The sequence below is a fragment of the Malurus melanocephalus genome, unplaced genomic scaffold (genome assembly GCF_030028575.1).
Source record: "Malurus melanocephalus ecotype Western Australia unplaced genomic scaffold, MMel_1.1 scaffold_125, whole genome shotgun sequence".
NCBI lineage: Eukaryota > Metazoa > Chordata > Aves > Passeriformes > Maluridae > Malurus > Malurus melanocephalus.
The window spans coordinates 1,562,489-1,576,217 of NW_026623357.1; the positions used below are offsets into that span (position 1 = coordinate 1,562,489).

The 13,729-nt window shown below is 43.6% G+C and overlaps 1 protein-coding gene across 5 annotated transcripts in view; it reads right to left on the minus strand.

Moving 5' to 3' along the window:
- Window positions 1–13,729, minus strand: part of FGGY (FGGY carbohydrate kinase domain containing) — a 119,310-nt gene that overhangs the window by 1,415 nt on the left and 104,166 nt on the right. For all 5 annotated transcript variants that reach the window (XM_057370418.1, XM_057370415.1, XM_057370417.1 and 2 more), the window contains one exon: window positions 364–425. In XM_057370418.1, the coding sequence (XP_057226401.1) occupies window positions 364–425 (62 nt within the window). The remainder of the gene's footprint in view (window positions 1–363; window positions 426–13,729) is intronic.

The window sequence follows — 13,729 nt, forward strand, 5'->3', positions numbered from 1 at the left end:
CGTGTCCCCCCGGAGCCGCCAGGGGGAGCCCGCGCGCCGCCGCCCATGGAATCCGCGATCCTTAAAAGTACCCTTAAAATATAATGTAACCCTTTAAAAATAATAGAAATAACTCTATAAAATGTAAAATGAACAATGTTAAAATAGAAATTATTAAGCTTTAGAAATTAATATGAATAATCGTTAGAGATACAGTATGAACGATTCTTAAAAAATATAGTGTACTATTATTTTTGAAGTATCTGTATGCTAAACACTCCTGCACTTGAGCAGGGCTGTAAAGAGACACTCCAACCTCATCTCCAGACCCCGACTTTGTCTCCCTTGAACTCTCCCAGTGGAACACCCCAAGGCCAGTGTTACCTTTTGTGCTCGTGGTTGGGCTGCACGATTCTCCCAATTTTCCCCATTTTCGCCATGGCCTCCTAGGAAAAGAMAAACACCAACTGGAAAAGCCTGTTTTGATTTAAAATACTTTTTGACAAGAACAAGATGTTTCAAAACCAATTGGAACATTAGTGATGTATTTTGTTTCGGCTGCAYAGGCCAGATGGCAGCAAATATGTTCAATCCCATTATAAAGTAGTCAAGAGAACAAAGCTCTGCAGACCCTCAGTAACCARAATCTGTTSCTCTCTCTCACTGGGAGTCCCAAGCGGAACAGACTTATCTTTTATTATTTACTCTAACCAAAGGAAATGTTAAACACTGCGTCCCCGGAGGGAAGGGTTCTCAAATAAAATGATACTGTACTTGAGATCCCCTAATCATATTCCAAAAGTATCGGTTTCCTGGAGGGTGCTCCACAAGCTCAAGGTAACCTGTGAAGGTCTGCTCTGGAGCTCACAGCTGCCCTCACATTCCTGCACAAAGGTGTAAGAGGCAAACTCTTGATCCTGCTCTGCTTTTGGCCAAAACAGAGTCAGAGCTYGCAGAATCCCCTGCAGAAGGAGTCTCTGTGACAGCCACAAGAGGAAGGGAGAGAGATGAGTAGTTGGATTCCTTCCMTGATCTCTGTGGGATTCTGATTTTCTGTGGATTCTCCCAAACAATCCCACTGGAATGGGAATCACTGGAGTTAAGAGAGGGCCGAGCTCTCAGGGTACAGCAGTGGCAGCAGACACTCGGTGATTTCACAAGGAGCACCGAAGCTTTCAGATGGGAGAATGTTAAAAACATTACAGGTCAGGATTCAAGAATCAGAGTGTGACAAAACCAGTGCTCAGAGTTTCTGAGAATGACCCTGAACCAGTTTTAATGCCSTGCCTAAGAATGAGGCTGACCCTGGACAACGGGCAGCCTGTGCTGCTGCTGCATCTTTAAAAGGTTTGGATGATTCTACAGGTTGGAATATCTGCTGTAAAGAGATCTGTGCTTTCCACTAACCCAGCACTTCTCAGCCAAGGGTCTCACAGAACTTCACAACGTGAATGAGCAGTGTCAGCACAGTGTCACCAGCCCAGGGCAGGCTCTACCACAGTAAAAACCATCACCAGTGGGTGCAGCCAGGCTCTGACCCTGCTAAGGGTGCTGATAAACCAGCAGGGAATATTTCTGTGCTCTCATGAGCCCATTCTCTTTCATGTGTGCACAGGTTGATTGTACTTYGATTCCCCAGGAAACACCCTTCAAATAACACTTGCAGAGAGATAGTGTGTTCTTTTYCCTGGGACATGTGAGCCTGCTGGCACTGAGACTCTGCACACCAGCCAGATTCAAATACTGCCATGGAAAGGTTGATATCCTTCCCAGTAAGAGAAATGGGCATTTTATTCCTTGTCCTTTAACAGGTGATACTGACAATACTCAAGCATTGTCCCTGTTTACAATAGTCAGTCTCTCATAACTCCCCTACATGGCCAGCTGGATTTACAGACTATCCAAAAAATGAATGAACACAGAAAAAAAAAAAACCAACTCAAAGTAAAAGCCAATTCCCTATCATACAATGGTTACTGCTTTTCCATTGTGTCTTCAGGAAAACAAAACCTCCTGAAGCACTTTCTCACCAACAGAACAGTCACCTTCCTTTCTGCTCCCTGCTTTACACCTCCTTTGGAATCACCCTGGAGACACTGCACGAAAATAAACCCACGACATCCAAAGTGTCTGAACAGGCAAATCCAATTTTTTATCACAGGTGCAACAACAAGGAAAGGGAGGGGAGGCTTTGCATTCCCCATCAGTGCAGAGTCAGGAGCAGGACATGAACAGCACCATTCCCAGGATAGTTCTGCCTCTGACAGAAGTGCTCCACACTCATGTTCTGCATTCCTCTTACATCTTCTCTTCTGCTGGACCCCCATCACCCACCCTGAGCTAAGGAAGGAGTACCCAAGTTTATCAGTTTTCTGGTTTATCAGCTAAAATACTTCAGAGTTTTAAAATCTGCTGAAAATACACGGATTTTTGAGAATTCACAGCATTAAAGCCTCACAGCAACTACCACGATTCTGTGGAATAACATGGCAAAAAAATACACAGCCAGCAATTTTCAACAACTCACCCATTCTGTGGTGCTCAAAATATCCTAAATTAATTCCCTCTCTCAATTCACATTTTAGTTGTGTGTTTTTCTGTGTTTTAAAGTCAGTTTGGTCATTGTTAGCTTGAACAAAAAACTTTACTCCCAGAGGAGAGTCCTTTCAACAATTTTCTGGGGACAAAGAAGAACAGAACATTGAAAATATGAATTTATAATGAAATGGGAAACAAAGGAACATTAGAATTGCATTACTGAATCGGATCAACCTTGTGCACTGCTCTGTCTCCAACAAAGCCTTAAATATAGCAAAGTGATAATRCTGCCGTTCAGAAATAGTTTGTTTGAGGGTTGACATCCAAATCCATAATTCCAGTCACCAAGGATTTCACAATCTTAATTTGAATGACGMTCTATCTTCTTTGTTTGCCAGTCTAGACAGCACAATGAATACAGTGATTTAAAACACAATGAATTCTCTCTTAAAACAAAATATTTTGTRAAATTGCTTTTTAATCATTTCTTTTCTCTCTTTCCATAAAGGCTACGCTATAAATAAACCCTGAAAGTTCGCATTTGATCATCGTTTCTAAAGGCTGGGCAAGAGGCAAGTGAAGGGTTTACACAGAAAAAAAAGAGAGGCACTGTGGAGCAGAAATAAAGGGATGCATTCATGATTTCTAACCTTTTGTTAGAGTGTCAAYGCTGAGACAGATACAAGGCAGTAAACACTCTGCTCTCCATGGAGAGCCCCAGCCCAGTGGGGTTATCCCTGCCCGGGAAGGGAACAGGGATCCAAACTCCCCCAGGCCCACCAAATCCCAGAGCAAGGTGCCACTTTGCTGCTGGGAAGGTTTTCAGTACCTTGATGAGGCTGAGTATTACTGAAAATTAATGAGATGTGAGCCCTTAAAGTGCACAGCAGAGGAGAAATCAGATTTATGGACATCAGCCTTAGCTTAGAAAGTCAAGTAACAAAATCCCAATTGGGCTTTTTCCTTATTTTGAGACTTTAAAAATTGTCTCCAAAGTGAAATGGATAAGGCATTCAAGCACAAATGCAATTTCCCAGCTGCGTTCTCCCCACTTGGTGATTTTGGTAATCCCAAGAAATGCTTGGACTTTTACCTAAGGTAGTTATTACCAATGAAACAACCACAGATTATTTGAAGTTCTKTAAAATTTCAGTGGCTGAAAGCACGTGGCTGCACGTGGAGCAGCAAAGCACAAGACTGGGGGGAGCTGATGCTCACATTCAGACCAGKCTCAACTCTCCAGTGTTTGCACAGAGTTTGCTTTCCACAGATCCATCAGCAGAAGGAAAATAATGTAAAAGTTGTAGGAACATTCTTCCCACCAGGCCTATCTTGATTTGCAGGACTCAGCAGGTGAAAGAACCTTCAAACTATCAGAGACTGACTTTCCTTACACTTCTAGCCCTCATAAAAAATAAAATAAAAAATGTTCTATGTAATAATTTCAACTGTTCTGTACCAGTGAAGAACCTCTCCCTCACTCATCTCTATTCCACACACACCAGCTCAGATAACAGATGTCTTTAGCATCATYTTAAACAGTCCAGCCACAGATATATTTGGATTTGAAGAGCAAAAATAGATTTCTTGAAATGCTGATGTTGAAGAAATACTTTTAAACTTTTATAAGTATTTTTTTTAAAAAGCTGCTATTTCCTTCTAGGCTTTTATTTAGGGATTGCTTGTTCCATAGCCTGAAGATGCAAAATTAATTCATCTTATCTATGTTTACAGGAATTACAGGAGGGTACTTCTGTAACACAGGCCTAGCAGAACATTACTTTTTAGTGGTATATGACTGCATGAAGAAAGCATGTGATCGACCATATACAGTATTTTTCTAGTGGTTTTTTTCCCCCCCTTAAATTTGTTTGAGTTATAGGGGCAAATCTTGGCAGTGTGCACAAAGCCCAGAATCTGTAACTCAATTCTCTGTGGGTTTCTGCGAGGAGCGAGCCAAGTTTTAAAACACATTATGGATAAATATTAGAGCTGAGCAAAAATTTCACACCTAAGACCAAAGTGTGAAAATTTGGCTTTGATTCATTTAGTGAAAAGGTGGAAAATTTCACACAAGCTTGTATTTTCCTTTTGCYCTGATCCAACATCGATTTTTGTGTCTGTATCAAACCTCAGACAGAGTGAGAGATTTCTGTCTGTGTGTGAACATGAGATGATAGAGAGCAGGGAGGAGAGGATGGAGGGCTGGAAGGCAGGACAGCAGCTCAGGACTTGAGCTCCACTCTGTGCCCAGGAAAAGTCWCTGGCCTTTGGAATCCCTCTGGCCATTTGTCCAGCAGCAGAACTGGCCCTCCTCAGAGGAATGTTTTATCCATTTGTTTGTTCCACTGGTGGTTTGCTCCACTTGGTGAACCAAGCAGCTCAGAAGGAGCCCAACATTATTCTGTCCTTCAGCCATCCAGCCTGAGCTGACAGAGGCCAACTGGATGGATCCTGAGCACTGAGATGAGGTGGACTTCTGCTTCAAGCACTGAATCAGGATCCAGAAAGTTTCAAGAGATTCTCAGAATTACATGAGAAAAGAGTAACTGACTTCTCATTTTCACTCTCTGTGCCATTTCCCCAGTTTGGTTTGGCTGGGGCAGAGTTTGCACGCTCAAGCTTTGTCCCCAGTTTTGCACTGGGGGTGCCACAGGAGCTCCCAACCCTCGTGCACCTTCCACATCCCACTGAAGGATGGATCTTGACCTGTCCTGTGCCACCACAGCCATCACTCCTTAGCTCCAGAGACAAGAACAGATGGAAGAGAGCTCTCMCAGCAGCTGAGACAAGCACAGGTAAGGCCATGGCACCATTTCTGCCTGAAGAACACCAACTTTGGCTCCACAGTGCCAGCCAGGCTGTGCTCACCCAGTTTGGTGCCCCAGAGCCCAGGCAGGCACAGGCACAGCCCTAAGAAGAGCAGCAGAGCCAGGGCAGCCATGCCAGCCATGACATTAATTACTTCTTCTGCAGCCCAAATTTAGCATGGGCCGAGGGTCAGCTCTGATTGCCACATCATCTATCAGTTGGAAACTATGTTTGGGTCTAAGCTGCAGCCACTCTGCTCCTAAATATAGGTTAGCTGTTGATTGGAGTCTGCACTCCCCCAAGTTGCCTCTGACTAKCAAATAATTAGGCAGTTTGCTTGGTGAGGGCTCTGTGCTGGCACCTCCTCATGCCCAGAGCTGCCTGGGCACAAACMTGACAGCTTAGCAGGGGTTTCAGCTTCCCTGGGGAATGGAAAGAGCCCAAGTGCTCAGCTCCTGTTTCAGCTGCCCAGACTGCTGGCACTGGGTGCTGTGAGTCAGGTCTGTGGGYACCATCCAAGCAGTGTGGGGCAGGGTTCAGCTGCTCCTCTGTCACAGAAGAAGGGACATGAAGGCCCCCATGAAGGGGCTGCTCACTTTGGTGTCTGTGTGTGAAGGTCCCAGCCCAGCTCTGGTGCCACAACTGGAACAGGATCCTGACTGGGGGGATGGCAGCACATCCCCCTCACCCCCTTCTGAGGTGGAACAATTTGTTAAAACACACACAGCATGGCTGTTAAAATGGACTAAGATTTGTCCATAGAAACCACATGGGAATGCATTGATTTGACACCGGTTTTGGGCTGGAAGATGCTTTGCTGACAGGCAGCTGTGTTTAACACAACATAAGCTCACCTGGAGTCAGGAGAGCAGATTCCTCCAGCAGCTCCCAAGCTCAGTCAGCCCTGTCCCTGCTCATTCCTCTGGGGATGGAGTGAATTCATCCAGGGAATGCTCCTCTGCAGAACCTGCAACACATTGTTCTGCTTCTCTGGCTCCCTCCTCACCCTCTGCTTGCAGCATCTCTCCTGATGCTTTTATCCTCAATTTTAGGTGGTAAAACCTTTGGGACAGGCAGGGCAGGTGTGTGATTCCACRTGGGCACACACACCAAAAAATGAGCTGGACAGAGAGCAATTCCTCYCWGGGAGGGTGGGCAGGCCCYGGCACAGGGTGCCCAGAGMAGCTGTGGCTGCCCCTGGATCCCTGGGGTGCCCAAGGCCAGGCTGGACAGGGCTTGGAGCACCCTGGGATRGTGGAAGGTGTYCCTGCCCAAACCATTCCACGATTCTGTGATTTGGATTGGGTAAAACAGAGACACTGAAGATCCAACCCAGGAGACCCTGACTCTCTGCTGGGCACTCCACACAATATTTAGTTGGATTGCTCTACTTCCTTCAAGGTGCAAAATTCAGATTTATGATTTATTCAGCTGATTTCTTTCCACATCCATGCTGAACATTCAGCTTTCCTCGCATTTAGTCACCGAGTTCAAACTTTTATTTGCCATCTGGCAATGGATTGGGCTTTACTGGGGGAGGAGGGGATAGGAAAGGGGTTTTTTTCCCCTTTTTTTTTTTTTTGCATCTGTATTTGCTTTATGAGCTACAGCTAAGGCATCATTTACACATGGGAAACTGGATCAGGTTCTCTCAATTCATTCCATATGTTCACTTACGCTGTCAAAACATTTTTTCAATCTAATTAATCCGCACACGTCTCTGTTCATTTCCCCACTTTGGGCCATTTCAGCATTTTTGGGGTACCTAGCTGGGATTTTGTCATAAAACCAACTTCTGCCTATACTTTGCTTTAGGGTTACTCCATCAAGAAAACAAAACTATTTGCAATATTTCCCTCTTCTTCACTTATTTATTCTTTCCCTGTTTCCAACACTGGCTGAGACTTTCCTTTCCCCCTCATCTTTCAAATATATTCTATGCCATGCTCCAGTGTCTACCTGAGGTTAATGAGGAAAATCCCTGCTGAGAGTTTTGATTTGAGATTATTTTTTATCTGGTTAATCTGATGTGTGGTTTACTATTAAAAAAAGAAAAAAAAAGAAAAAAAACAAACCAAAAACTATACCTCAGAAATATGCTTACATTTTACCCAATCTGGACTGCATTTGGGAAATTACCCTGGACAGGGGCTCATAAAAAACAAGAGACCTTTAGAAAAAGTCTTTCACTACTGTAAGCCAGTAGAAGGTTGAGAAGTTAAAACTGAGGTTGAGAGAGCAAAACTGCATTAAAATATAGAGAGAGCCTCACTAGAAGTAATCTTACTGATACTCTATGTCCAACAAAAAAATAAAATATCATTTAAGAGATACAGAGTTGCCCAATGAGGGGTGAACAGAGAGTGAATCCTAGAAGAAATGGGCGTTTAGGCTGGACTGCACAGCCATTTGTCCCTGGAAGCACAGCACAGAGCAGGCAGCTCTCTGKGGCTCAAGGCATTTGGTTTCCTTGCCATGATTGCTACAGACAARGGGTCAGCAACCTTTTCTAGCACACTGCTCCAGAAAGTGTTTTTCTTTTCTAAATTAAAGGCTAGCAGTGACTGAACTGAGTGGAGCTGAAGCGAAGCACACTCATCAGGGCAGGGGGGTGGACCAGATGACCTTTAAAGGTCTCTTCCAACCCAAACTATTCCATGATTCTGTGATCAGCTGATGATGCTGTCCTGTTCTGTTAAAAACTGAGCATCCTTTCTTCTCCAGTTCTGAAAATCAGCCAGGGATGAGAGGCTACTGCTCTTGTTTGTCTTCTGCCACTAGGACTGTCCTCCAAGAGTGCTCTTTCTAAAAAAAGCACTTTAAATGGTGGATACATATTGCTAAACAATTCTATTTTGGGAAAAAAAACCCACCAAACCCTGGGAAGTCTGGTTTTGTGGATGGGATGGCCAGTCTGTTGCCAAATGTGCTCCAATAATAGCAAGGGAGAATCTCAACCTGAACTGTGGAACTCCCAAGGACACAGAATTCAGAGTTCTATAGGAAGAAACTGCAACAGTCACACCAGAATAGGTGTTCTGTTCCCCTTGCTGCTAAAAACTTTGGCTTGTATCTCCTCTGGAGATTGGGAAATGGTAAATACAGCTCCCTTTAGGCCTAAAACTTCTCTGTCAGCTGGAACCTCTTTCTGTGCACAATGTTTGTGCACTGCAATCACATTTATTGCACAGAAAACCTGTAGGYACCAACTTGAACAAATTAATTTAGAATAAACTGTTCTTGTTGGCCAATGGCAGGTTCCCCTCATCACCACTCTGGCTATCTGACATTTTTCTAYACAAAACCAAACCCAAGGGCTAGTTATTCCCACCTGCCCCAAAGCCATAAAAGAGCCTTTGATTACATTAATATCCCATAACCTCTGTGACTGARTAAATCCAAACCTGTCACCCAGCACTGCCAGCAGGAGTTTTTAAAGGTATCTCAGGCATCTTTTTCCTTAGCAGATGTTCTAAGAAAGCATTTGTATTCCTTTGGCAAATAGAAAAAGAGCACATTTTATAAATGCTCGTGCCCAAAACAAAGGCTGGTTCTGTGTGCAAACACCCCAGCTGGAATCAGAAGTGCAKTTGCTGTGGGATTGAGGCACCAGAGCTGGGCTGGGCACAGGCTGAGGTCCAGCCCAGCACCATCCTGCCCAGGGCTTCTCTGAAAATTGAGCTCCTGAGGCAGAATCCACCTTCCCTGAAACATTTTCAAGTTTCAGTCAGGTGGGAAGGTTGGGGAGCTCGTTATAAGCTCTCCTTTTTATCTSCAGAAAGGCAAACAACACCAAATCCTTGCAGAGGGATGTACTCACCTCACAACACCCAGCCAGCCACCATTCCTACTTTAACTTTGCTTTCTCATCCTGTTTTCCCAGCTTTTTAAGAAGGCCCAGTGAGCTGCACCTTGKGGCTCTTGGTTCCAAGCAAACCTTTCCCCTTCAGTCATTTCAACAAGAAACTCCTCACCCACTGCTCCTGAAGTGCTTGTGGGGAAAAGCTCTTCCCAGAACACCCTCCATGACTCTGCTCACTGCACTCATTGTCTCCTGAATTTTAACTTTGGACAAGTCACACAAGCCCYGAGATCAGCTCAGCTGGTCRGAAAACGCTGCTGAAAATGCCAAGGGTGTGGGTTTCATCCCCATCTGGGCCATCACTCCAGAGATGGATTTGATCATCCTTGTGGGTCCRTCCAACTYRGAATATTTTGTGATCCARTGAAGCCTTCTGCACTTYAGCTCCTTGTGCATTCCAYGAGAATCCTAACACCCCTAGATTAATACMAAACACTCAGGAGGAAAATCTGGCTGATGTGGGACACAACTGAAGAAAAACTACTTTRTGCTTCACAATTCAGCTGATCCTAAGAACTGAGCCAATTCCTGCTGCTGAGGATCTGCCCTTTTGTTTAAAGACAGCAAGCTGGGCAAAGAGATGAACAGCAGAGGCTCAAATGGCAGAASCTCAGCGAGGTCAGTGAGTGTTGGGAGCTGTGGTTTTCCTTCCCTCCCCAGGGCTGCTCCAGGAGGGAGGTGAGTGTGTGCTGGCAGCACCACGGGCTCTTTGCAGAAAGGACTTTCTGAAAGAAAAAAAACAAACAAACAAACAAAAAAAAACCCAGAAGAAGCAAAAATGAACAACTCTATCATTATCCGATGTGCTGAGATCTCGGCAGAGATCATCTCAAAGATCCATATTGTTTACAGCAGCTGATGAGTCTCACAAGTGCTGAAGCTGTGCTCTCGCTTAAAGTGCTAACATATTTACAGTTTTCAGTCCTGTCCTTAGCACTTATCTGTCATTTCAAGATGAATGCTCCTTTTGTACAGTCTAATCACTCGCACGAACACTCCACCAGCTCAAAACCCCAGATTTGTTTCTCTTTTCCACTAGCAGCAATTCTGTACTTTGGAAATTGCTTAATGCAGCAAATCTGAAAGGAACCCAGCTAGATTTTGCTCAAAGGTATTTCTTTGGCTGTGACAAGTCTAGAATGGAGGGGAAGACATTAAATTACTTTTATCTGATWAAGTCTGAATTTTACTATGCACCTTTCTAAACACACTTATCCATTGTTTTGCTCTGGCGTGGTTATTGACATTGGAATAATTAGTGAAGCTCTTGATAAGATCAGACTGGATCAGYAACAGATCTAACTAAACCCTTGATAAGAAGCCATTTTCTCATGCTCAGTAATCTTTTCTCTATATATAATATGTCAAATGTTTGGTAGGATCCCATCCTGCCCCCTCCTCTCCCAACAAACAGTAGGACCATGTGCARTGAAAAGCTGTCAGTCACTCCCTTTTTACAGGAATAAAGGAATGTGGGTCATTCTACAACTCAGTAACTTAATTTAAAAAAATGCAACCCAGGCATGCAAGAACAAGGATACAGTTCTAAGGAGGAGGTCTTACCCTGCTGGATGTTTTACATTACACTCATTGGGTTACTGGCCTGTCACAAATCAGTTTCAGATGCAGCTCACAAAATGCTCAGCAATGCAAGATGCATCTGTTGTTTCTGCTAATCCTGGTCCTGCTGCAGTAAAAAAAAAACAATTTTTTTTTTTCAGAAGTCTCCTGAAATGTCTACAATGGCAATTTAGAAGGCTCCATACTCGAGCAAAAAGAGCACCTCAGTTATGTGCTGGGCACAGCATTAGATACCAAAAGATTCAGGCTGGGAATGAAAATGCTGATCTGGAATTAGCCTTTGCTGTTCCTAAGAAATTGCCAATGCAAACCGTGAGTGAATTTGTGCTCTAAAGGATGTGGTCTCCCATTCCTGCCCAAGTATTTTGTAAAAACAAGAATTCTGCACATGAAGTGCATTTTAGTGCAGATGTACARCACAACCTTTAAATGTCCTGAATGCTGTAAATACTAAAATTTGATATAAACATCAGAGTAGTATCCATGCCACAGTATACAGGCCACCTTTCATATTATATACATAGAAAAGAAAATCAACACAATAATAAACTGCAGTTCCAAGGTAAGATTTTGAGGTCAAAACATGTTCCAGTTATATGTAACTGCATTGCCAATCTACAGCCTTTCCATTCTGACTTATTTGAATCCACCAGAGCAACACCTTTGGCATCATCATAGATTTTCTTTGCACTTTTTGTTCTATCACTTTGATACAACCATAAATCCCACCTCTTGAGGTATGTAAACATCACTAGATCTGCTTCACAGATAATCAGGAGGATGAAGAGCAAGGTTAAAAAACTCGCCTGAAGTCACAAAGTCAGTGGCTGAGGTGGGAATAAAACCTATKTACTCTGCCTCTCGATTGTTTTCTCATTGCAAAATTCTGTTTTTATTTACACTCAGAACTTGATGCTGCAGCAGTTTGTGTTAGATTTGAACCACCTCCCATCACCAGGCTGTTAATATGAACTGCTTTGGCAAACACGGATTTTTTCCTGCATCCCTAGGAAATATTACACTACGTTTWACAGGGTATTTGTTTGATCTGATAAGCCAGACAATTCATTCCTTATCTCCAGGACATGAAATAAGCCTGGGATTTGAGGTGTCCAACAGTTCTGGACACCCATATCAGTTCATACTTAAGGAATTACAATAGGAGCAGGAATACTGATAAACCAAGAAAAAYCCTTTTTTTTTAAACTCTTCCTGATAATGCTGCAGAAAAATCCACCCTGGGTGGAATATGAGCACAAACTCTCCAGCCCTAAACCCTACTGCTGTGTTGTTTSTATTCATGGGAGAGTTCCCAGCTTTAAGGCACAATCCAAAGAATGACAAATGCCATCATCTGGAGAAATTCAGAGAGTTACAAAACATATCAAAAAACTGTGGATGGGAGAAAAATTGGGCAGGGAAGCAGGAAGGCAGTGGAATGACACTGTGGTGTGAGAGATGCTGTGTAATTAGCCACTAGAGGGAACAAGAGTCATGCTCTTAATTAAGGTGCAGCCTCTTTTAGCAGRGGGGCTGAGGGTTATCCTTACCTAGGGAAGCTGTATGGGGGAGTTGAACCCTTTTCCCTGTAAGGTTTGGAGTGGGACAAAGCTTTCCTGCCCTTTGTCTGTGTTTCATTYTCCCCTTTCAGGTCTCTACAGGCCTTGGCACAAGCAGAGAACAAGACTAGAAGAATTCATACACCTTTCACATCTTATAGCTGCAATTAACTATTTTTGCACCTGGTAAGAATGTTTAAACAAAAGCCTGGGATCACAAGAGATGAGACAAAGGAGAGTATGAAAAAAAAAAAAAAAGTGGTAAAATAGACAAAGCTGTATTTTGCAGACAGGGTACATTTTGGTGTTGGCTTTTTTGAAGGAGAAGAGAAGAAAAATCACATTCAGTTTATTGCCAATGGTGTGAAAAATGAGGAATGATGCTTTGCTGGCATCAATAGACTCAGACAGGGGTTGGGAGGGATGGGAAGGACCTGCAGCCCCTCCTGCCTGCTGACCTGACTGGAACCCCATGAGAAAAACAAATGAGGCAAAAAGCAAAAGCCCCTCTTCTCCTCTCCTGCTGAAGGACACAGACCTATTCAACAGCATGGCAAGGACTGAATCACAGACAAACAATCTTTTTATTACCATAAAAATGACAAATAAGTAACAGTTACAGCCTGTAAACACAAGACTCAAATTAAATAGAGTTCTAAGTGGTACAGGGTAAGTGGAAGCAGGATCCCACTCCTATTAGAGCCGGCTCAGCCTAAAGAGTATCAGATGTTACCCAGGCCTTAGAAGGCCTGAGACATAAACTATGTGTGTAAGAGAAAAAGAAGTCAAATGACTCATGACAGAGTTTGTTTTAATATAAATGACTTCTTCTGGCTCTCTGCTTTTAAAGCCTTGCCATGTTCAGATCCTGAGCAGCTAACCTGGGCAGCTGGCTCCCTCWGCCCTGTCCTTTAGTTTGTGTATAAAATGCTGGCATTTCCAAACTCCTATTCCTCTGGCTGAGGGAGGGCAGTTTATTTTAGCACTGTGATCAGTGCCATCATAAATCTCCCCTCTTCCAGTCCAAGAACACTGGCACAGCCCAGGCAGTGCTCTGTGCATGCACTGTGCCCATAAAACAGAGCACATGCCATGAGGCTTTACTGAAATCCTGAAACCTTGAGAGGGGACTTGAGGTGAGGRATCAGCACTGAATGAGCCAAAAACCATCCCTTACTCTTCACTTTTCATTATGTGAGAACATGGGAGAGGGACTGAGATGTGGGAAGAGTTGGGGAGGAGAAAGGATGAAAAAAGAGGAATAAAATGGGGAGATAAAGAAGAGAAAGAAAAGGAGAAGAGAAAAGAGAAGAGAAGAGAAGAGAAGAGAAGAGAAGAGAAGAGAAGAGAAGAGAAGAGAAGAGAAGAGAAGAGAAGAGAAGAGAAGAGAAGAGAAGAG